This window comes from Dendropsophus ebraccatus, chromosome 15, assembly GCF_027789765.1.
Source record: "Dendropsophus ebraccatus isolate aDenEbr1 chromosome 15, aDenEbr1.pat, whole genome shotgun sequence".
Classification (NCBI taxonomy): domain Eukaryota; kingdom Metazoa; phylum Chordata; class Amphibia; order Anura; family Hylidae; genus Dendropsophus; species Dendropsophus ebraccatus.
The window spans coordinates 2845378-2871982 of NC_091468.1; the positions used below are offsets into that span (position 1 = coordinate 2845378).

The 26605-nt window shown below is 47.9% G+C and overlaps 1 protein-coding gene across 1 annotated transcript in view; it reads right to left on the bottom strand.

Moving 5' to 3' along the window:
- Positions 1-26605, bottom strand: part of STPG4 (sperm-tail PG-rich repeat containing 4) — a 66134-nt gene that overhangs the window by 33153 nt on the left and 6376 nt on the right. The window contains exons 3-5 of the mRNA XM_069955420.1: positions 23902-24153; positions 11494-11558; positions 3498-3552 (exon numbers count right to left, since the gene is read on the bottom strand). Of these exons, the coding sequence (XP_069811521.1) occupies positions 3498-3552; positions 11494-11558; positions 23902-24153 (372 nt within the window). The remainder of the gene's footprint in view (positions 1-3497; positions 3553-11493; positions 11559-23901; positions 24154-26605) is intronic.

Here is a 26605-nt window from a genome sequence, read left to right on the forward strand (position 1 = left end):
CGGTTGGCTATTTGAGTCACTGTTGCCTTTCTATCAGCTGGAACCAGTCTGCCCATTCTCCTCTGACCTCTGGCATCAACAAGGCATTTCCGCCCACAGAACGGCCGCTCACTGGATGGTTTTTCTTTTTCGGACCATTCTCTGTAAACCCTAGAGATGGTTGTGGGTGAAAATCCCAGTAGATCAGCAGTTTCTGAAATACTCAGACCAGCCCTTCTGGCACCAACAACCATGCCACGTTCAAAGGCCTCAAATCACCTTTCTTCCCCATACTGATGCTCGGTTTGAACTGCAGGAGATTGTCTTGACCATGTCTACATGCCTAAATGCACTGAGTTGCCGCCATGTGATTGGCTGATTAGAAATTAAGTGGTAACGTGCAGTTGGACAGGTGTACCTAATAAAGTGGCCGTTGAGTGTACTATATACTCCATACGCCTATATACTATATACTCTATATGCCTGTATACTCTATACGCCTATATACTCTATGCGCCTATATACTATACATTATATACTCCATACGCCTATATACTATATACTCTATACGCCTGTATACTCTAAGCGCCTATATACTCTATGCGCCTATATACTATACATTATATACTCCATACGCCTATATACTATATACTCTATACGCCTGTATACTCTAAGCGCCTATATACTCCATATGCCTATATACACCTATATATAATATACTCTATACATCCTGGGGCATATGAGGTATCTCCTCCAGAGCCGCTCAAACCTTCAGGTACACACAAAAAAACGAGAATAAAACGATAATATGAGCTAATGGCGCAGTATCAGCCGTGATTTCTTGGCGTCTGCTGGGAGCGCATGCCTCCTCTCCTATGGGGAGTTATGGGGTTAATACGTACAGATGATATATAGAGGCGCTGGAGGATTCGGCTCGGAATTCGTTCAATGTTCAGAAATGTCGGCGATTTTCCAGGTACATATTAAAAAGTAAAACGCTCAATAAAGGAAACTGGTGAGATGTGGAGACGTTGGACTCAGCAACCAGTGCCAGATGGCTGCTGCCAAGCGACATGCGCACAGCCCCCGCCATCCGGAGAACACGCCTTATTATAAGACAATGACACATTAAGCTGCGATCACAGCTGCAGCGGCGGCTTCAGGATAATGATATATAACGCCGCACGCTGCACTAGTCGCATCTAGTTTATGTTTTCATGATATTTTATGTAAATATCCCGACAATAAGCCTGTTATCATGATGGGGGAGGCTTCCTGACGCTTCCAGCTTTGCTGTGTAGACTGTGACAGAATCAGCAGAGTCATCTCATCATTATAAGAAGGTGTAGAAGGGATAAAGCAGAATAAGGACTCTGTCACCCCCAGGGGGAGGATGGACTTTCCTGTATACTTATCCTTCTCTATCCTGTGTACTGATCCTTCTCTATCCGGAATACTGATCCTTCTCTATCCTGTGTACTGATCCTTCTCTATCCTGTGTACTGATCCTTCTCTATCCTGTGTACTGATCCTTCTCTATCCTGTGTACTGATCCTTCTCTATTCTGTGTACTGATCCTTCTCTATCCTGTGTACTGATCCTTCTCTATCCTGTGTACTGATCCTTCTCTATCCTGTGTACTGATCCTTCTCTATCCTGTGTACTGATCCTTCTCTATCCGGAATACTGATCCTTATCTATCCTGTGTACTGATCCTTCTCTATCCTGTGTACTGATCCTTCTCTATCCTGTGTACTGATCCTTCTCTATCCTGTGTACTGATCCTTCTCTATCCTGTGTACTGATCCTTCTCTATCCTGTGTACTGATCCTTCTCTATCCTGTGTACTGATCCTTTTCTATCCTGTGTACTGATCCTTCTCTATCCGGAATACTGATCCTTCTCTATCCTGTGTGCTGATCCTTCTCTATCCTGTGTACTGATCCTTCTCTATCCTGTGTGCTGATCCTTCTCTATCCGGAATACTGATCCTTCTCTATCCTGTGTACTGATCCTTGTCCATGCTGCAATCTTATGGAAACTGGGAGGGAAATTTAGGAAGGGTCCGCCCGAGGTGTACGCCAGGGAGGTGATGCAAATTCGCCCCTTCTCCCTGGCGTACGCCTGCCACACACCCCACTCGCCCAATGGGTGGGCTGGGGGAGCTTGGGGGATGTGACAAGACGGGGAGGAGGTCTGTTAGTACACCGGCCAGTGGCGTAGCTACCATAGAGGCGTGCGTCTCTTAGTACACTGGCCAGTGGAGTAGCTACCATAGAGGCGTGCGTCTCTTAGTACACCGGCCAGTGGAGTAGCTACCATAGAGGTGTGCGTCTCTTAGTACACTGGCCAGTGGCGTAGCTACCATAGAGGTGTGCGTCTCTTAGTACACCGGCCAGTGGCGTAGCTACCATTGAGGCGTGCGTCTCTTAGTACACCGGCCAGTGGAGTAGCTACCATAGAGGCGTGCGTCTCTTAGTACACCCGCCAGTGGCGTAGCTACCATAGAGGAGTGCGTCTCTTAGTACACCGGCCAGTGGCGTAGCTACCATAGAGGCGTGCGTCTCTTAGTACACCGGCCAGTGGGGTAGCTACCAGAGAGGCGTGCGTCTCTTAGTACACCGGCCAGTGGCGTAGCTACCATAGAGGCGTGCGTCTCTTAGTACACCGGCCAGTGGCGTAGCTACCATAGAGGCGTGCGTCTCTTAGTACACCGGCCAGTGGCGTAGCTACCATAGAGGCGTGCGTCTCTTAGTACACCGGCCAGTGGCGTAGCTACCATAGAGGCGTGCGTCTCTTAGTACACCGGCCAGTGGCGTAGCTACCATTGAGGCGTGCGTCTCTTAGTACACCGGCCAGTGGCGTAGCTACCATAGAGGCGTGCGTCTCTTAGTACATCGGCCAGTGGCGTAGCTACCATTGAGGCGTGCATCTCTTAGTACACCGGCCAGTGGAGTAGCTACCATAGAGGCGTGCGTATCTTAGTACACCGGCCAGTGGAGTATCTACCATAGAGGCGTGCGTCTCTTAGTACACCGGCCAGTGGCGTAGCTACCAGAGAGGCGTGCGTCTCTTAGTACACCGGCCAGTGGCGTAGCTACCATAGAGGCGTGCGTCTCTTAGTACACCGGCCAGTGGCGTAGCTACCATAGAGGCGTGCGTCTCTTAGTACACCGGCCAGTGGAGTATCTACCATAGAGGCGTGCGTCTCTTAGTACACCGGCCAGTGGCGTAGCTACCAGAGAGGCGTGCGTCTCTTAGTACACCGGCCAGTGGCGTAGCTACCATAGAGGCGTGCGTCTCTTAGTACACCGGCCAGTGGCGTAGCTACCATAGAGGCGTGCGTCTCTTAGTACACCGGCCAGTGGCGTAGCTACCATAGAGGCGTGCGTCTCTTAGTACAGCGGTCTTCATAAATCCCCCCAAGGTTTCTGCAGGTCGTTTCCGCTGCCGCTCTTGGTTTATAATAGTCAGTGACTGAATGAGAGATCAGAAAACAGAACAATCTCTGTACTTACTGGAATAAAGTAAATTGTGGGAAACCTCTGTACTGCCGAGCGAAACATAACATGCCTGGAGGGAAAAAGAGAGGGACGTTATTACTGTGCACGGTGGTAAACTACGCATATTATACACGCACAATGATATACACGCACAATGTCATACACACACAATGATATACACACACAATGATATACACGCACAATGTCATACACACAATGTCATACACACACACTGATATACACACACAATGTCATACACACAATGATATACACACACAATGATATATACACACAATGTCATACACGCACAATGATATACACACACAATGTCATACACGCACAATGTCATACACACAATGTCATACACGCACAATGTCATACACACACAATGTCATACACACAATGATATACACACACAATGATATACACACACAATGATATACACACACAATGTCATACACGCACAATGACACACACGCACAATGATATACACGCACAATGACATACACGCACAATGATATACACGCACAATGATATACACGCACAATGATATACACACACAATGTCATACACGCACAATGATATACACACACAATGATATACACGCACAATGATATACACGCACAATGATATACACGCACAATGATATACACACACAATGTCATACACGCACAATGATATACACACACAATGATATACACGCACAATGTCATACACACACAATGACACACACTCACAATGAGACACACTCACAATGACACACACGCACAATGACATACACGCACAATGATATACACGCACAATGTCATACACGCACAATGTCATACACACACAATGATATACACGCACAATGACACACACACACAATGTCATACACGCACAATGACACACACTCACAATGATATACACGCACAATGATATACACGCACAATGATATTCACGCACAATGATATACACGCACACAATGATATACACGCACAATGACACACACGCACAATGATATACACGCACAATGATATACACGCACAATGACACAATGACACACACGCACAATGTCATACACACCCAATGATATATACGCAAAATGTCATACACACGCACAATGACATACACGCACAATGGCACACACGCACAATGGCACACACAAGCACAATGGCATACACATGCACAATGGCACACACGCACAATGGCACACACAAGCACAATAGCATACACATGCACAATGGCACACACAAGCACAATAGCATACACATGCACAATGGCACACACGCACAATGACACACACAAGCACAATGGCATACACATGCACAATGGCACACACGCACGATGACACACCTGCACACAATAATATACACGCACAATGTCATACACACACACAATGATATATACGCACAATGTCATACACACTCACAATGACACAATGACACACACGCACAATGTCATACACGCACAATGGCACACACATGCACAATGATTACAATCTACACACCCATTGTATTCCAGGCAATGCTTGTCCAGGCTTTACCCTACACCTGTTAATAGTTTTAGGCTGCTCTGTTAATAGTTCTAGGCTACTCTGTGAATAGTTCTAGGCTACTCTGTGAATGGTTCTAGGCTTCTCTTTCAATAGTTCTAGGCTGCCCTGCTACCCCCTGGCCTGCCCCTTTTTATGAGTATTCATCCGGTGCTCTGCCACAATGAGGGACATAACTGCAGTGCGCCTCCCCCCAATAGTCATTAGAAGGAACTAGCCGCCCGGGGCAAATGGGTGCAGCAAGCCGCCTCATTAGCATATGGAGGAACCTACAGAGTCCACATAAACGGCACCGGAGATCAAGGTAAGAGAATGACCCCCATCATCAGCGCCTGTGCGGCACAGGGACAGATGCTTCTAAAGGGAGGCCATCAGCATATTTGTGTATTTTGAACAAACATAACTTTTGATATGTTGCTGCACATGGTGAGACTATATAGGGTCTCACAGGATGAGGGTATATAGGATGAGGGTATATAGGATGAGGGTACATAGGATGAGGGTATATAGGATGAGGGTATATAGGATGAGGGTACATAGGATGAGGGTATATAGGATGAGGGTATATAGAATGAGGGTATATAGAATGAGGGTATATAGGATGAGGGTATATAGGATGAGGGTATATAGGATGAGGGTATATAGGATGAGGGTATATAGGATGAGGGTATATAGAATGAGGGTATATAGAATGAGGGTATATAGGATGAGGGTATATAGGATGAGGGTACATAGGATGAGGGTATATAGGATGAGGGTATATAGGATGAGGGTACATAGGATGAGGGTATATAGGATGAGGGTATATAGAATGAGGGTATATAGAATGAGGGTATATAGGATGAGGGTATATAGGATGAGGGTATATAGGATGAGGGTATATAGAATGAGGGTATATAGAATGAGGGTATATAGGATGAGGGTATATAGGATGAGGGTATATAGGATGAGGGTATATAGAATGAGGGTATATAGAATGAGGGTATATAGGATGAGGGTATATAGAATGAGGGTATATAGAATGAGGGTACATAGGATGAGGGTATATAGGATGAGGGTACATAGGATGAGGGTACATAGGATGAGGGTATATAGAATGAGGGTATATAGGATGAGGGTACATAGGATGAGGGTACATAGGATGAGGGTATATAGAATGAGGGTATATAGGATGAGGGTATATAGGATGAGGGTATATAGAATGAGGGTATATAGAATGAGGGTATATGGGTATATAGGATGAGGGTATTTAGGATGAGGGAATATAGAATGAGGGTATATAGGATGAGGGTATATAGGATGAGGGTATATAGAATGAGGGTATATAGAATGAGGTCCAAATAAACTTTATTAACTATGATCTCTGACGAGGGCGACCGTAAGCTCGATGAAACGCGTTAGTTGTTTTTCTCCACATCGGCCTCCGTATCCACCATAGTGACGTCACTGCAACGCGGATTCCTTCGGACTTACTCCACCAGGCCGGGTGTCAGGTAGCAGCAGAGCCGCCGCCGGCCGGGGCTCGCTCCCAACCCCCACAGTAAAAACTTTTTTCTCTCCAACATCTTGCAACATTCCTTTCACAGCAAGACTGTAGTAATTGGATGTAATGAGAAGGCAGCACGGTGCAGGACAGGTAGGAAACTGCTGCACCGCGCAATCAGTCATCTACATTAATAGAGCATTGCGCCATCATTTCTAGAATCACAGCCAATCAGGCGACATTACATTGGAGAATACGAAGCTTTCACTTATTTTACCTATTGCTAAAAAATTTTACACTTGTTTTATATTTATATCCATGGTTTTATCTCACGATTGTATTAACATCACCCTCCCGACAGCTACAGCGCTAAAGATCATTTCTTATTTGTTTTTATATACTATCATTGAGGATACGGAATCCTCGAGATCTGTATAGCCGCATAGTAGCCACGTATCTGCAGGGCCGATCAGTGGGCGTCTTCAAGGAGTATTCGCTTTTTAAAATATCTCTAAACTTTAATAACTATTTCTAAAAATTTGGCTCAGATGTCTCTTCTGTATGAAGTTACCTTTTGGGGTGGTACATAGAATGAGGGTATATAGCAGGGGTCCTCAACTGGCGGACCGCGGTCTGGACCGCGGAGGCCAGCTGTCGGGACCCCTGGTCAGACCTCCTAACCGCCCGGGACGGACCGGATCGGGGCAGTTCCCACCGCACTGCCTCCCGCCCCATAGGCGTACTGTCCTTAGATGTCAGTACGCCTGTGGGGCTGGGGGCAGTGTCGGTCCGGCCCCCGGCTGATACGCGCTCTGTAGGGATGTCCCGGGGATTCCCCAGCAGAGCGCGCACCACAGACCTCAGTGTGTGCCGCAGGCCTGAACTTCCCGGAAATACAGGCCGGCGGCGTACACTGAGGTCACTGGTGCGCGCTCCGCTGGGGAATCCCCGGGACATCCCCAGAGAGCGCGTATCAGCCGGGGGCTATATACTACTGGGGGAGCTCACAGGGGGGCTATATACTACTGGGGGGGCTATATACTACTGGGGGGAGCGGCGCACAGAGGGGCTATATACTACTGGGGGGAGCTCACAGGGGGCTATATACTACTGGGGGGAGTTCACAGGGGGCTATATACTACAGTGGGAGAGCACAGGGGGCTATTTACTACTGGGGGGACCTCACAGGGGGGCCAAATACTACTTGGGGAGAGCACAGGGGGCTATATACTACTAAGGGGACCTCACAGGGGGGGCTATATACTACGTGGGGATAGCACAGGGGGGCTATATACTACTGGAGGAAGCTCACAGGGGGTCTATATACTACTGGGGGGGAGCTCACAGGGGGGGCTATATACTACTGGGGGGAGCTCACAGGGGGCTATATACTACAGTGGGAGAGCACAGGGGGCTATATACTACTGGGGGTAGCTCACAGGGGGCTATATACTACTGGGGGGAGCTCACAGGGGGCTATATACTACTGGGGGAAGCTCACAGGGGGCTATATACTACAGGGGGAGAGCGCACAGGGGGGCTATATACTACTCGGGGAGTAACAGGGGGCTATACACTACTGGGGGAGAGCGCACAGGAGGGCTATACACTACTGGGGGAGCAACAGGGGGTTATATACTACCAGGGCAGTCACCTCCTTTGTACCTAATATCAAAGGGCTGTTGAGAGAGAAAAAAATGCCAGTTTTCCCGCTAATAAGCAGCAATTCTGTATATAAATAGTTGAACGTTTGTGAAGATTAACAAAACACGTTTCGTGATGTTCAGCTCGGACCTTCACCTGACAATAGACCCCGGTAAGTGACCCTCACTAAAAGTTGTTGAGTACCCCTGGTATATAGGATGATGGCATATTGGATTAGGGTATATATGAATATAGGATGAGGGTATATAGGTACATAGGATGAGGGAATATAGGATGAGGCTATGTAGGATGAGAGTATACAGTCATGGCCAAAAGTTTTGAGAATGATACAAATATAAATTTTTATAAAGTCTTCTGCTTCAGTTTTTAAAATGGCAATTTGCATCATATACCCCAGAATGTTATACAGAGGGATCAGCTTAACAGCAATTACTTGCAGAGTCAATATTTGCCTAGAAAATGAACTTTATCCCCAAAACACATTTCAGCATCATTGCAGCCTTACAAGGAGCAGCTAACATTGTTTCAGTGATCGCTCCATTAACACAGGTGTGGGTGTTGATGAGGACAGGGCTGGAGATCAATCTGTCATGATTAAGTGAGAATGACACCACTGGACACTTTAAAAGGAGGCTGGTGCTTGGCATCATTGTTTCTCTTCTGTTACCATGGTTATCTCTAAAGAAACACATCCAGTCATCACTGCACTGCACAAAAATGGCCGAACAGGGAAGAGTATCGCAGCTAGAAAGATTGCACCTCAGTCACCAATCTATCACATCATCAAGAACTTCAAGGAGAGAGGCTCCATTGTTGCCAAAAAGGCTCCAGGGCGCCCAAGAAAGACCAGCAAGCACTAGGACCGTCTCTTAAAAGTGTTGTCAGCTGCGGGATGGGCTGCCAGCAGTGCAGAGCTTGCTCAGGAATGGCAGCAGGCAGGTGTGAGGGCATCTGCACTGTGCACTGTGAGACTGCGGAGACTCTTGGAGCACGGCCTGGTCTCAGGGAGGGCAGCAAAGAAGCCACTTCTCTCCAGAAAAACATCAGGGACAGACTGATATTCTGCAAAAGGTCCAGGGAGAGGACTGCTGAGGACTGGGGGAAAGGTCCAGGGAGTGGACTGCTGAGAACTGGGGGAAAGGTCCAGGGAGTGGACTGCTGAGGACTGGGGGAAAGGTCCAGGGAGCGGACTGCTGAGGACTGGGGGAAAGGTCCAGGGAGTGGACTGCTGAGGACTGGGGGAAAAGTCCAGGGAGAGGACTGCTGAGGACTGGGGGAAAGGTCCAGGGAGCGGACTGCTGAGGACTGGGGGTAAGGTCCAGGGAGCGGACTGCTGAGGACTGGGGGAAAGGTCCAGGGAGCGGACTGCTGAGGACTGGGGGAAAGGTCCAGGGAGTAGACTGCTGAGGACTGGGGGAAAGGTCCAGGGAAGTAGACTGCTGAGGACTGGGGGAAAGGTCCAGGGAGTGGACTGCTGAGGACTGGGGGAAAGGTCCAGGGAGTGGACTGCTGAGGACTGGGGGAAAGGTCCAGGGAGCAGACTGCTGAGGACTGGGGGAAAGGTCCAGGGAGTGGACTGCTGAGGACTGGGGGAAAGGTCCAGGGAGCGGACTGCTGAGGACTGGGGGAAAGTCATTGTCTCTGATGAATCCCCTTTCCGAATGTTTGAGACATCTGGAAAAAAGCTTATTGGGAGAAGACGAGGTGAGCGCTACCACCAGTCTTGTCTCATGCCAACTGTAACCGGCATCCTGAAACCATTCATGTGTGGGGTTGCTTCTCAGCCAAGGAAATCAGCCCTCTCACAGTCTCACAGTCTCAGTGTCTAAAAACACGGCCATGAATAAAGAATGGGACCAGAACGTCCTCCAAGAGCAACTTCTCCCAACCGTCCAAGAGCAGTTTGGCCACCAACAATGCCTTTTCCAGCATGATGGAGCACCTTGCCATAAAGCAAAGCTGATAACTAAATGGCTCAGGGAACAAAAGATACAGATTTTGGCTCCACGGCCTGGAAACTCCCCAGATCTTAATCCCATTGAGAACTTGTGGTCAATCATCAAGAGACGGGTGGACAAACAAAAACCAACAAATTCTGACAAAATGCAAGCATTGATTGTACAAGAATGGACGACTATCAGTCAGGATTTGGTCCGGAAGTTGATGAGAGCAGCCGGGGAGAATTGCAGAGTCCTGAAGAAGAAGCCGCAACACTGCAAATATTATAGACTTGCTGCAGTAACTCAGTCTACCTGTCAGTATAAGCTTCTGTTACTCATAATATGATTGCAATTATTTTTCTGTATGTGATAAAAACATCTGACAAACACACAGATCATGGAAAAATATAATATTTGTGTCATTCTCAAAACTTTTGGCCATGACCGTATAGGATGAGGGTATATAGGAATATAGGATGAGGGTATATAGGATGAGGGTATATAGGATGAGGCTATGTAGGATGAGGGTATATAGGAATATAGGATGAGGATATATAGGATGAGAGTATATAGGATGAGGGTATATTGGATTAGGGTATATATGTATATAGGATGAGGGTATATAGGTATATAGGATGCGGGTATGTAGGATGAGGGTATATAGGAATGTAGAATGGGGGTATATAGGATAAGGCTATGTATGATGTGTGTATATAGGAAAATAGGATGAGGTTACATAGGATGTGGGTATATAGGTATATAGGATGCGGGTATATAGGATGAGGCTACATGGGATGCGGGTATATAGGATGAGGGTACATAGGATGAGGGTACATAGGATGAGGGTACATAGGATGAGGGTATATAGGATGCGGGTATGTAGGATGAGGGTATATGGGTATATAGGATTAGGGTATATATGAATATAGGATGAGGGTATATAGATACATAGGATGAGGGTATATAGGATGAGGGTATATAGGATGCGGGTATGTTGGATGAGGGTATATGGGTATATAGGATGAGGGTATATGGGTATATAGGATGAGGCTATATTGGATTAGGGTATATATGAATATAGGATGAGGGTATATAGATACATAGAATGAGGGTATATAGCATGCGGGTATGTAGGATGAGGGTATATAGATACATAGGATGAGGGTATATAGGATGAGGGTATATAGGATGAGGGTATATAGATACATAGGATGAGGGTATATAGGATGCGGGTATGTAGGATGAGGGTATATGGGTATATAGGATGAGGGTATATGGGTATATAGGATGAGGGTATATTGGATTAGGGTATATATGAATATAGGATGAGGGTATATAGGTATATAGGATGAGGCTATATACTCTCCACAATCAGCCGGACATACTTACTTGCACTGCTGCGGCTCCACAGGCGGAGGGAGGAGATTATACTGGCCGGGATCTGTGTTTATGTCCTGGAGATGATAATAAGATACAAGGTTATAAAGGTTTATGGGGGAAATATAGACATTGTAGCCCCTTCTGTCACAGGACCAGCCCCCAACCCCCGCCCACCCCCGCCCACAGCTCTAGCCATTCGGTATATACTGAGCTGTAGTGCTGCTTCTCTCTTTAGATGCTCTGGAAGTTTTATCCAATGGAATATCGCCAAGATGCAACAAAGTAATGGCGGCACTGTGGCAGGAAGCTTAGGCCAGCCGGACTAGGGGTTAGTGGGACTGAAAAGTTCTGGAGAAAGGGAGGAGAAGATAGAGGAGGAGGAGGAGGAGGAGGAGGAGACAGAGAGGGAGGAGAAGATAGAGGAGGAGGAGAAGACAGAGAGGGAGGAGAAGGTAGAGGAGAAAGAGATGACAGAGGAGGAGGAGGAGATAAAGAAAGAGGAGAAGATAGAGGAGGAAGAGATGATAGAGGAGGAGAAGATAAAGAAAGAGGAGAAGATAGAGGAGGAAGAGATGATAGAGGAGGAGGAGAAGATAAAGAAAGAGGAGAAGATAGAGGAGGAAGAGAAGATAAAGTAGGAGGAGAAGATAGAGGAGGAGGAGATAGAGATGGAAGAGAAGATAGAGGTGGAAGAGATGATAGAGAAGTAGGAGAAGATAGAGAAAGAGGAGAAGAAGGAGGAGAATATAAAGATAGAAGAGGAGGAGGAGAAAATAGAGGTGGATGAGAAGATAAGGAGGAAGAGAAGACAGAAAGGGAGGAGAAGATAGAGGAGGAGGAGGAGGAGAAGATAGAGGTGGAAAAGAAGATATAGTAGGAAGAGATGATAGAGAAGTAGGAGAACATAGAGAAAGAGGAGAAGAAGGAGGAGAAGATAAAGATAGACAGAGAGGGAGGAGAAGATAGAGAAAGGAGAAGATAGAGGAGGAAGAGATGACAGAGGAGGAGGAAAAGATAGAGAAAGAGGAGAAGATAGAAAAAGAGGAGAAGATAGAGGAGGAGGAGGAGAAGATAGAGAAGTAGTAAGAGGAGAAGACAGAAGAAGGAGAAGATAGAGGTGGAAGAGAAGATAGAGAAGGAGGAGGAGATAGAGGAGGAGGAGGAGAAGATAGAGGAGGAGGAGAAGAGAGAGGAGGAGGAGAAGATAGAGGAGGAGGAGAAGATAGAGGAGGAGGAGAAGATAGAGAAGGAGGATAAGATAAAAAAAGAGGAGAAGATAGAGGAGGAGGAGAAGATAGAGAAGGAGTAAGAGGAGAAGACAGAAGGAGGAGAAGATAGAGGTCGAAGAGAAGATAGAGGAGGAGGAGGAGAAGATAGAGGAGGAGGAGAAGATAGAGGAGGAGGAGAAGATAGAGGAGGAAGAGATGATAGAGAAGGAGGATAAGATAAAAAAAGAGGAGAAGATAGAGGAGGAGGAGGAGAAGATAGAGAAGGAGTAAGAGGAGAAGACAGAAGGAGGAGAAGATAGAGGTCGAAGAGAAGATAGAGGAGGAGGAGAAGATAGAGGAGGAGAAGATAGAGGAGGAGGAGAAGATAGAGGAGGAAGAGATGATAGAGAAGGAGGATAAGATAAAAAAAGAGGAGAAGATAGAGGAGGAGGAGAAGATAGAGAAGGAGTAAGAGGAGAAGACAGAAGGAGGAGAAGATAGAGGTCGAAGAGAAGATAGAGGAGGAGGAGGAGAAGATAGAGGAGGAGGAGAAGATAGAGGAGGAGGAGAAGATAGAGGAGGAAGAGATGATAGAGAAGGAGGATAAGATAAAAAAAGAGGAGAAGATAGAGGAGGAGGAGGAGAAGATAGAGAAGGAGTAAGAGGAGAAGACAGAAGGAGGAGAAGATAGAGGTCGAAGAGAAGATAGAGGAGGAGGAGAAGATAGAGGAGGAGAAGATAGAGGAGGAGGAGAAGATAGAGGAGGAGAAGATAGAGGAGGAAGAGAAGATAGAGGAGGAGGATAAGATAGAGGAGGAAGAGAAGATAGAGGAGGAGGCGAAGATAGAGCACACACTCCTCTCCTCTCCTCTGAACCTGCAGTACAAACTCCTCCCCACTGTTCTAAACTCTCAACACCAACTTCTCTCACTGCTCACTACTCTTCCGCTCTGAAGGTTCTCAGTGCAGTTCCCGTCTTCCTACGCTCAGTAAAGAAGATTTATCTTTGCTAACGGGACATTGATTCTTGTTCAAGCACCTACACAGCAGTAACACCATCCTTGGGTCATCTCCCCTTTCTTTGGGTGGTGGTAACAATAGTCCGGGTGGGTCACAACAAGGGTTACTGCCCTTGATTTCATGCTTGCAAGATAGCGGACGATCAACAGCAACCTAGATGATGACCCTACTGAAGGGATGCATGCTCAATGCCCCATTGCCATAGCGGGCCCAGTGCCAGCGCTATGTCCCCCAGTGGCCCAAAAACTGGAGGTTGAGAATCCCTCACCCTTGTGGACAGATGGCCTGCGGAGGTTCCAGCCATGTGAGCCAGACGAGGTGGATTTTCAGTTTACCACCTCAGATGAGGACAATGAGGAGGAGATGGATCCGGTGGCGGCTGCTCCCGACTTCTCTCCGGTGGCTGCTGGTTGCAGGTACCTTCGCACCAGAACTCCTCCAACACCTCCACTGCCACCATGGTGTCTCAGCAATGAGCCGCAAGTACTGCCACCTGAATTCCTGATAGCCGAGGGGCCTTCCCATCATCTGGCGGCAGAGAAGGGAGCTCCTGAAGATCTTGCTTAAAAGTGACTGTACCACCAGGCCCAGGCAGAAGCACTGGAGGCGGCCGACCCACCCTTAGTGGGAGGAAACCCCCGCCCCTCTATGAGAGAGTTCCATTGATTCTAATGGAGTCAGGTCATGGAGGGGCTGCAGTTTCTTCCCACTAAGGGTGGGTCGGCCGCCTCCAGTGCTTCTGCCTGGGCCTGGGGGTACAGTCACTTTAACCAGAAGGTCCACCACGTACCGCTGCTCTAGAGAGGGAGTATGTCCGGCAGTGTGAGTGCCTGAGATTCGGAGAGCCACCTCTGGAGACGACGTGCCTCTGTTCTTCAGTTTAACCAGGTACATGACTGCGGCCTACTTCAAGATTCATATTCGGAGGAATGGATCTTTGTCACTACCCTGGTTGCACCTGCTGCAGTTGTACCTAGTTCCCGGCGCTCAAGCGCTCTTGTGACAGCTGCTGGTGCTTCTATGAGTTCTCAGATCCAGCCCCAGGTCACGTACAACGATCACCACCCCCGCTATTCCTGTGCTCCCTACTGCTGTGTGACCTGTAATGGGTGTGGGGCTGGAAGGTCGTCGCACCGGGCTCCATCCAGATGGGTTAAACCCCATCTGGATGGAGCGGTTCATTCGCCTTGTTACCGTTTCTACCGACGCTCTGCTGTGGCGCCACTGCTGTTACTATTGCTGAAAGATCATGGACTGTGTGCTATATGGAGCTCAAACTGGACTGTCTGCTGCACACATAGTGGGCACTGTATGAGGAAGGAGGCACTCTCGCACACCTACAGCCATGTCTGAAGGACTCTCGCACACCTACAGCCATGTCTGAAGGACTCTCGCACACCTACAGCCATGACTGAAGGACTCTCGCACACCTACAGCCATGTCTGAAGGACTCTCGCACACCTACAGCCATGTCTGAAGGACTCTCGCACACCTACAGCCATGTCTGAAGGACTCTCGCACACCTACAGCCATGTCTGAAGGACTCTCGCACACCTACAGCCATGTCTGAAGGACTCTCGCACACCTACAGCCATGTCTGAAGGACTCTCGCACACCCACAGCCATGTCTGAAGGACTCTCGCACACCTACAGCCATGTCTGAAGGACTCTGTCTGAAGGACTCTCGCACACCTACAGCCATGTCTGAAGGACTCTCGCACACCTACAGCCATGTCTGAAGGACTCTCGTACACCTACAGCCATGTCTGAAGGACTCTCGCACACCTACAGCCATGTCTGAAGGACTCTCGCACACCTACAGCCATGTCTGAAGGACTCTCGCACACCTACAGCCATGTCTGAAGGACTCTCGCACACCTACAGCCATGTCTGAAGGACTCTCGCACACCTACAGCCATGTCTGAAGGACTCTCGCACACCTACAGCCATGTCTGAAGGACTCTCGCACACCTACAGCCATGTCTGAAGGACTCTCGCACACCTACAGCCAAGGTGTTTTTGTTTCACTTGTTTGTTTCGCCAACGTTTGTGTATGACACCAGAGTCTCTTCTGTGCTGTGTTGTGGGCGGCTGTATGGACAGAGAAAGACTCTACGGTAACTATGCCCCCTGGTGCCTTGTTGTCTGCCCCTCCATGGACTGTCTACAAACCAGTCATAGTGGCAGCTGCATGTTCTCCGGTCTCCCATGCAGCATCAGTTATAGTGGCAGCTGCATGTTCTCCTGTCTGTCAGGCAGCATCAGTTATAGTGGCAGCTGCATGTTCTCCTGTCTCCCATGCAGCATCAGTTATAGTGGCAGCTGCGTATTCTTCTGTCTCCCATGCAGCATCAGTTATAGTGGCAGCTGCATGTTCTCCGGTCTCCCATGCAGCATCAGTTATAGTGGCAGCTGCGTATTCTTCTGTCTCCCATGCAGCATCAGTTATAGTGGCAGCTGCATGTTCTCCTGTCTCCCATGCAGCATTAGTTATAGTGTCAGCTGCATGTTCTCCTGTCTGTCAGGCAGCATCAGTTATAGTGGCAGCTGCATATTCTTCTGTCTCCCATGCAGCATCAGTTATAGTGGCAGCTGCATGTTCTCCTGTCTGTCAGGCAGCATCAGTTATAGTGGCAGCTGCATGTTCTCCTGTCTCCCATGCAGCATCAGTTATAGTGGCAGCTGCATGTTCTCCTGTCTGTCAGGCAGCATCAGTTATAGTGGCAGCTGCATGTTCTCCTGTCTGTCAGGCAGCATCAGTTATAGTGGCAAATGCGTATTCTTCTGTCTGTCATGCAGCATCAGTTATAGTGGCAGCTGCATGTTCTCCGGTCTCCCATGCAGCATTAGTTATAGTGGCAGCTGCATGTTCTCCTGTCCGTCAGGCAGCATCAGTTATAGTGGCAGCTGCATGTTCTCCGGTCTCCCATGCAGCATCAGTTATAGTGGCAGCTGCGTATTCTTCTGTCTCCCATGCAGCATCAGTTATAGTGTCAGCTGCATGTTCTCCTGTCTGTCAGGCAGCATCAGTTATAGTGGCAGCTGCATGTTCTCCTGTCTCCCATGCAGCATCAGTTATAGTGGCAGCTGCGTATTCTTCTGTCTCCCATGCAGCATCAGTTATAGTGGCAGCTGCATGTTCTCCTGTCTGTCAGGCAGCATCAGTTATAGTGGCAGCTGCATGTTCTCCTGTCTCCCATGCAGCATCAGTTATAGTGGCAGCTGCATGTTCTCCTGTCTGTCAGGCAGCATCAGTTATAGTGGCAGCTGCATGTTCTCCTGTCTGTCAGGCAGCATCAGTTATAGTGGCAGATGCGTATTCTTCTGTCTGTCATGCAGCATCAGTTATAGTGGCAGCTGCATGTTCTCCGGTCTCCCATGCAGCATCAGTTATAGTGGCAGCTGCATGTTCTCCGGTCTCCCATGCAGCATCAGTTATAGTGGCAGCTGCGTATTCTTCTGTCTCCCATGCAGCATCAGTTATAGTGGCAGCTGCATGTTCTCCTGTCTCCCATGCAGCATCAGTTATAGTGGCAGCTGCATGTTCTCCTGTCTGTCAGGCAGCATCAGTTATAGTGGCAGCTGCATGTTCTCCTGTCTGTCAGGCAGCATCAGTTATAGTGGCAGCTGCATGTTCTCCTGTCTCCCATGCAGCATCAGTTATAGTGGCAGCTGCGTATTCTTCTGTCTCCCATGCAGCATCAGTTATAGTGGCAGCTGCATGTTCTCCTGTCTGTCAGGCAGCATCAGTTATAGTGGCAGCTACATGTTCTCCTGTCTCCCATGCAGCATTAGTTATAGTGGCAGCTGCATGTTCTCCTGTCTCCCATGCAGCATCAGTTATAGTGGCAGCTGCATGTTCTCCTGTCTGTGACTGTACCACCAGGCCCAGGCAGAAGCACTGGAGGCGGCCGACCCACCCTTAGTGGGAGGAAACCCCCGCCCCTCTATGAGAGAGTTCCATTGATTCTAATGGAGTCAGGTCATGGAGGGGCTGCAGTTTCTTCCCACTAAGGGTGGGTCGGCCGCCTCCAGTGCTTCTGCCTGGGCCTGGGGGTACAGTCACTTTAACCAGAAGGTCCACCACGTACCGCTGCTCTAGAGAGGGAGTATGTCCGGCAGTGTGAGTGCCTGAGATTCGGAGAGCCACCCCTGGAGACGACGTGCCTCCGTTCTTCAGTTTAACCAGGTACATGACTGCGGCCTACTTCAAGATTCATATTCGGAGGAATGGATCTTTGTCACTACCCTGGTTGCACCTGCTGCAGTTGTACCTAGTTCCCGGCGCTCAAGCGCTCTTGTGACAGCTGCTGGTGCTTCTATGAGTTCTCAGATCCAGCCCCAGGTCACGTACAACGATCACCACCCCCGCTATTCCTGTGCTCCCTACTGCTGTGTGACCTGTAATGGGTGTGGGGCTGGAAGGTCGTCGCACCGGGCTCCATCCAGATGGGTTAAACCCCATCTGGATGGAGCGGTTCATTCGCCTTGTTACCGTTTCTACCGACGCTCTGCTGTGGCGCCACTGCTGTTACTATTGCTGAAAGATCATGGACTGTGTGCTATATGGAGCTCAAACTGGACTGTCTGCTGCACACATAGTGGGCACTGTATGAGGAAGGAGGCACTCTCGCACACCTACAGCCATGTCTGAAGGACTCTCGCACACCTACAGCCATGTCTGAAGGACTCTCGCACACCTACAGCCATGTCTGAAGGACTCTCGCACACCTACAGCCATGTCTGAAGGACTCTCGCACACCTACAGCCATGTCTGAAGGACTCTCGCACACCTACAGCCATGTCTGAAGGACTCTCGCACACCTACAGCCATGTCTGAAGGACTCTCGCACACCTACAGCCATGTCTGAAGGACTCTCGCACACCTACAGCCATGTCTGAAGGACTCTCGCACACCTACAGCCATGTCTGAAGGACTCTCGCACACCCACAGCCATGTCTGAAGGACTCTCGCACACCTACAGCCATGTCTGAAGGACTCTCGCACACCTACAGCCATGTCTGAAGGACTCTCGCACACCTACAGCCATGTCTGAAGGACTCTCGCACACCTACAGCCATGTCTGAAGGACTCTCGTACACCTACAGCCATGTCTGAAGGACTCTCGCACACCTACAGCCATGTCTGAAGGACTCTCGCACACCTACAGCCATGTCTGAAGGACTCTCGCACACCTACAGCCATGTCTGAAGGACTCTCGCACACCTACAGCCATGTCTGAAGGACTCTCGCACACCTACAGCCATGTCTGAAGGACTCTCGCACACCCACAGCCATGTCTGAAGGACTCTCGCACACCCACAGCCATGTCTGAAGGACTCTCGCACACCTACAGCCATGTCTGAAGGACTCTCGCACACCCACAGCCATGTCTGAAGGACTCTCGCACACCTACAGCCATGTCTGAAGGACTCTCGCACACCTACAGCCAAGGTGTTTTTGTTTCACTTGTTTGTTTCGCCAACGTTTGTGTGTGACACCAGAGTCTCTTCTGTGCTGTGTTGTGGGCGGCTGTATGGACAGAGAAAGACTCTACGGTAACTATGCCCCCTGGTGCCTTGTTGTCTGCCCCTCCATGGACTGTCTACAAACCAGTCATAGTGGCAGCTGCATGTTCTCCGGTCTCCCATGCAGCATCAGTTATAGTGGCAGCTGCATGTTCTCCGGTCTCCCATGCAGCATCAGTTATAGTGGCAGCTGCATATTCTTCTGTCTCCCATGCAGCATCAGTTATAGTGGCAGCTGCATGTTCTCCTGTCTGTCAGGCAGCATCAGTTATAGTGGCAGCTGCATGTTCTCCTGTCTCCCATGCAGCATTAGTTATAGTGGCAGCTGCATGTTCTCCTGTCTCCCATGCAGCATCAGTTATAGTGGCAGCTGCATGTTCTCCTGTCTGTCAGGCAGCATCAGTTATAGTGGCAGCTGCATGTTCTCCTGTCTCCCATGCAGCATCAGTTATAGTGGCAGCTGCATGTTCTCCTGTCTGTCAGGCAGCATCAGTTATAGTGGCAGCTGCATGTTCTCCTGTCTGTCAGGCAGCATCAGTTATAGTGGCAAATGTGTATTCTTCTGTCTGTCATGCAGCATCAGTTATAGTGGCAGCTGCATGTTCTCCGGTCTCCCATGCAGCATTAGTTATAGTGGCAGCTGCATGTTCTCCTGTCCGTCAGGCAGCATCAGTTATAGTGGCAGCTGCATGTTCTCCGGTCTCCCATGCAGCATCAGTTATAGTGGCAGCTGCGTATTCTTCTGTCTCCCATGCAGCATTAGTTATAGTGTCAGCTGCATGTTCTCCTGTCTGTCAGGCAGCATCAGTTATAGTGGCAGCTGCATGTTCTCCTGTCTCCCATGCAGCATCAGTTATAGTGGCAGCTGCGTATTCTTCTGTCTCCCATGCAGCATCAGTTATAGTGGCAGCTGCATGTTCTCCGGTCTCCCATGCAGCATCAGTTACAGTGGCAGCTGCATATTCTTCTGTCTCCCATGCAGCATCAGTTATAGTGGCAGCTGCATGTTCTCCTGTCTGTCAGGCAGCATCAGTTATAGTGGCAGCTGCATGTTCTCCTGTCTCCCATGCAGCATCAGTTATAGTGGCAGCTGCATGTTCTCCTGTCTGTCAGGCAGCATCAGTTATAGTGGCAGCTGCATGTTCTCCTGTCTGTCAGGCAGCATCAGTTATAGTGGCAGATGCGTATTCTTCTGTCTGTCATGCAGCATCAGTTATAGTGGCAGCTGCATGTTCTCCGGTCTCCCATGCAGCATCAGTTATAGTGGCAGCTGCATGTTCTCCGGTCTCCCATGCAGCATCAGTTATAGTGGCAGCTGCATGTTCTCCTGTCTCTCAGGCAGCATCAGTTATAGTGGCAGCTGCATGTTCTCCTGTCTCCCATGCAGCATCAGTTATAGTGGCAGCTGCATGTTCTCCTGTCTGTCAGGCAGCATCAGTTATAGTGGCAGCTGCATGTTCTCCTGTCTGTCAGGCAGCATCAGTTATAGTGGCAGCTGCATGTTCTCCTGTCTCCCATGCAGCATCAGTTATAGTGGCAGCTGCGTATTCTTCTGTCTCCCATGCAGCATCAGTTATAGTGGCAGCTGCATGTTCTCCTGTCTGTCAGGCAGCATCAGTTATAGTGGCAGCTGCATGTTCTCCTGTCTCCCATGCAGCATCAGTTATAGTGGCAGCTGCATGTTCTCCTGTCTGTCAGGCAGCATCAGTTATAGTGGCAGCTACATGTTCTCCTGTCTCCCATGCAGCATCAGTTATAGTGGCAGCTGCATGTTCTCCTGTCTGTCAGGCAGCATCAGTTATAGTGGCAGATGCGTATTCTTCTGTCTGTCATGCAGCATCAGTTATAGTGGCAGCTGCATGTTCTCCGGTCTCCCATGCAGCATTAGTTATAGTGGCAGCTGCATGTTCTCCTGTCTGTCAGGCAGCATCAGTTATAGTGGCAGCTGCATGTTTTCCTGTCTCCCATGCAGCATCAGTTATAGTGGCAGCTGCATGTTCTCCTGTCTGTCAGGCAGCATCAGTTATAGTGACAGCTGCATGTTCTCCTGTCTGTCAGGCAGCATCAGTTATAGTGGCAGCTGCATATTCTTCTGTCTGTCAGGCAGCATCAGTTACAGTGGCAGCTGCATATTCTTCTGTCTCCCATGCAGCATCAGTTATAGTGGCAGCTGCATGTTCTCCTGTCTCCCATGCAGCATCAGTTATAGTGGCAGCTGCATATTCTTCTGTCTCCCATGCAGCATCAGTTATAGTGGCAGCTGCATGTTCTCCGGTCTCCTATGCAGCATCAGTTATAGTGGCAGCTGCGTATTCTTCTGTCTCCCATGCAGCATCAGTTATAGTGGCAGCTGCATGTTCTCCTGTCTCCCATGCAGCATCAGTTATAGTGGCAGCTGCGTATTCTCCTGTCTCCCATGCAGCATCAGTTATAGTGGCAGCTGCGTATTCTTCTGTCTCCCATGCAGCATCAGTTATAGTGGCAGCTGCATGTTCTCCTGTCTCCCATGCAGCATCAGTTATAGTGGCAGCTGCGTATTCTCCTGTCTCCCATGCAGCATCAGTTATAGTGGCAGCTGCGTATTCTTCTGTCTGTCATGCAGCATCAGTTATAGTGGCAGCTGCATGTTCTCCTGTCTCCCATGCAGCATCAGTTATAGTGGCAGCTGCATGTTCTCCTGTCTGTCAGGCAGCATCAGTTATAGTGGCAGCTGCATATTCTTCTGTCATGCAGCATTAGTTATAGTGGCAGCTGCGTATTCTTCTGTCTCCCATGCAGCATCAGTTATAGTGGCAGCTGCGTATTCTTCTGTCTCCCATGCAGCATCAGTTATAGTGGCAGCTGCATGTTCTCCTGTCTCCCATGCAGCATCAGTTATAGTGGCAGCTGCATGTTCTCCTGTCTCCCATGCAGCATCAGTTATAGTGGCAGCTGCATGTTCTCCTGTCTCCCATGCAGCATCAGTTATAGTGGCAGCTGCATGTTCTCCTGTCTTCCATGCAGCATTAGTTATAGTGGCAGCTGCATGTTCTCCTGTCTGTCATGCAGCATCATTTATAGTGGCAGCTGCATGTTCTCCTGTCTCCCATGCAGCATCAGTTATAGTGGCAGCTGCATGTTCTCCTGTCTCCCATGCAGCATCAGTTATAGTGGCAGCTGCATGTTCTCCTGTCTTCCATGCAGCATTAGTTATAGTGGCAGCTGCATGTTCTCCGGTCTCCCATGCAGCATCAGTTATAGTGGCAGCTGCATGTTCTCCTGTCTGACATGCAGCATCAGTTATAGTGGCAGCTACATGTTCTCCTGTCTCCCATGCAGCATCAGTTATAGTGGCAGCTGCATGTTCTTTTGTCTGTCAGGCAGCATCAGTTATAGTGGCAGCTGCGTGTTCTTCTGTCATGCAGCATCAGTTATAGTGGCAGCTGCATGTTCTCCTGTCTCCCATGCAGCATCAGTTATAGTGGCAGCTGCGTATTCTTCTGTCTCCCATGCAGCATCAGTTATAGTGGCAGCTGCGTGTTCTTCTGTCATGCAGCATCAGTTATAGTGGCAGCTGCATGTTCTCCTGTCTCCCATGCAGCATCAGTTATAGTGGCAGCTGCGTATTCTTCTGTCTCCCATGCAGCATCAGTTATAGTGGCAGCTGCGTGTTCTTCTGTCATGCAGCATCAGTTATAGTGGCAGCTGCATGTTCTCCTGTCTCCCATGCAGCATCAGTTATAGTGGCAGCTGCGTATTCTTCTGTCTCCCATGCAGCATCAGTTATAGTGGCAGCTGCGTATTCTTCTGTCATGCAGCATTAGACTCTGCTATACATTCTGCTTCATGAATAAGATGCTATAGTGGGTTAAGTAGCAGAGAAAAGTGTCGTGTGACATCACAGACGGATACATGGGGGGGGTCACTAATTGTCTAATGGCTCTGCTGCATCTGGAGACTGTCTAGTCTAAGTTTAAATAGGAGTCTGGCGAAAATCGGGTGCAGGCGGAACCTAATAAAGAAAGTATACTTCCCTGTCCACGTGCCCCGGCATCACCGCATCACCCTCTCTCTGACAGCTGCCGGAACTCATTTCCTGCAGATTCCTGCTACGCCAGCTTCTCTCTAATGCTGGGAGGGTTATTCTGAGGTCAAGTTGCTGATGACCTCACTGTGATTGTCCCTCTCAGCATTACAAAGAAGCTACAATGTTACAGATAAAGCCTGCCAGGGACTTGTTTACATCAGCTGTCTCAGAAGGGAGGGGGGAGGAGGGGAGACAGAGAGAAAAGCTCGCACACAGATTTTTGTGTCTTCAGCAGAAAGCAGCAGCTGAGACCTGGGGAAGGAGCCTGAATAAATAATAACAAGTATGGAAGGAATTATTAGTCTCACCATGGGCAGCAATGTATCAGAAGTTATGTATAGTCGAGTACCCATTTAAATAAAGATTCAAGATTTTCGTTCTTTCCTTGTATGAATAGTGTGAGATACTCCGAGGTTAGCAGTGCTGGTGTCCTGACCTGTACACTGAGCATTGCCCGATCACAGAGACGACTGCGCCGACAGTCTTCTCTCTCCATTATATCCATAGACGTCTTACAGTGCATGCACCTGACCAGAGCCACTAAGCCGTCACTATGCCAGGGTGATCCCGATGGGGACGGACACGGAGCCTCACCTTATCTCTCACCCCCAGGAGTCCGGCACGTCTTGGGGTGCTGCGGAATGAAGATGGACGTGGAAGCTGTTCCACCAGATCGCCAAATTGCTGGATCTTGTAGCAGCCGGGTAATAAGGCCTCTCCGGACCCCGCCGTGCTCAGGGGCCTCCTCCGGCCTTCTCCTTTGAAGCTGTACGTCTTCTGAACAGGATTAAGTTTTGCATCTTGGAGAAAATCCCGGACGTTATAAGCCCCGGGACAAGGGGATTCCTGGGGACAGAACAGAGTTTCCACAAGTCACTATGAGGCGCAGCCATATTGTATTGCCCTTCCTTCTGGAGTATATACCCTGATCAGTCACAGCATTAATAGGGGATTGTCCAAGATTCTTATAAAAATAGCGCCACCCCATCCACAGGTTATATGTGGTATTGCAGCTTAGCCCATTCACTTCAATAGAGCTGAGCGGCAATACCACATATAACCAGTGAGCAGCTGTGGCACTGTTTTTAAATGGTTATAATGCAGCGGCATACACTGATACATGGCTGTAATACACCTGCATACACTGATATATGGCTATAATACACCTGCATACACTGATATATGGCTATAATACACCTGCATACACTGATATATGGCTATAATACACCTGCATACACTGATATATGGCTATAATACACCTGCATACACTGATATATGGCTATAATACAGCCGCATACACTGATATATGGCTATAATACACCTGCATCACTGATATAAGGCTATAATACACCTGCATACACTGATATATGGCTATAATACAGCCGCATACACTGATATATGGCTATAATACAGCCGCATACACTGATATATGGCTGTAATGCACCTGCATACACTGATATATGGCTATAATACATCTGTATACACTGATATATGGCTATAATACACCTGCATACACTGATATATGGCTGTAATGCACCTGCATACACTGATATATGGCTATAATACAGCCGCATACACTGATATATGGCTATAATACACCTGCATACACTGATATATGGCTATAATACACCTGCATACACTGATATATGGCTATAATACACCTGCATACACTGATATATGGCTATAATACAGCCGCATACACTGATATATGGCTATAATACACCTGTATACACTGATATATGGCTATAATACACCTGCATACACTGATATATGGCTGTAATACATCTGCATACACTGATATATGGCTATAATACACCTGTATACACTGATATATGGCTATAATACACCTGTATACACTGATATATGGCTATAATACAGCGGCATACACTGATATATGGCTGTAATGCACCTGCATACACTGATATATGGCTATAATACATCTGCATACACTGATATATGGCTATAATACACCTGCATACACTGATATATGGCTGTAATGCACCTGCATACACTGATATATGGCTATAATACATCTGCATACACTGATATATGGCTATAATACACCTGCATACACTGATATATGGCTATAATACACCTGCATACACTGATATATGGCTATAATACAGCGGCATACACTGATATATGGCTATAATACACCTGCATACACTGATATATGGCTATAATACATCTGCATACACTGATATATGGCTATAATACACCTGCATACACTGATATATGGCTGTAATACATCTGCATACACTGATATATGGCTATAATACACCTGCATACACTGATATATGGCTATAATACACCTGCATACACTGATATATGGCTATAATACACCTGCATACACTGATATATGGCTATAATACATCTGCATACACTGATATATGGCTATAATACACCTGCATACACTGATATATGGCTATAATACATGTGCATACACTGATATATGGCTATAATACACCTGCATACACTGATATATGGCTATAATACACCTGCATACACTGATATATGGCTATAATACAGCCGCATACACTGATATATGGCTATAATACACCTGTATACACTGATATATGGCTATAATACAGCCGCATACACTGATATATGGCTATAATACACCTGCATCACTGATATATGGCTATAATACACCTGCATACACTGATATATGGCTATAATACAGCCGCATACACTGATATATGGCTATAATACACCTGTATACACTGATATATGGCTATAATACACCTGCATACACTGATATATGGCTATAATACACCTGCATACACTGATATATGGCTATAATACACCTGCATACACTGATATATGGCTATAATACACCTGCATACACTGATATATGGCTATAATACACCTGCATACACTGATATATGGCTATAATACACCTGTATACACTGATATATGGCTATAATACAGCCGCATACACTGATATATGGCTATAATACACCTGCATCACTGATATATGGCTATAATACACCTGCATACACTGATATATGGCTATAATACAGCCGCATACACTGATATATGGCTATAATACACCTGTATACACTGATATATGGCTATAATACACCTGCATACATTGATATATGGCTATAATACACCTGCATACACTGATATATGGCTATAATACACCTGCATACACTGATATATGGCTATAATACACCTGCATACACTGATATATGGCTATAATACACCTGCATACACTGATATATAGCTATAATACACCTGCATACACTGATATATGGCTATAATACAGCCGCATACACTGATATATGGCTATAAT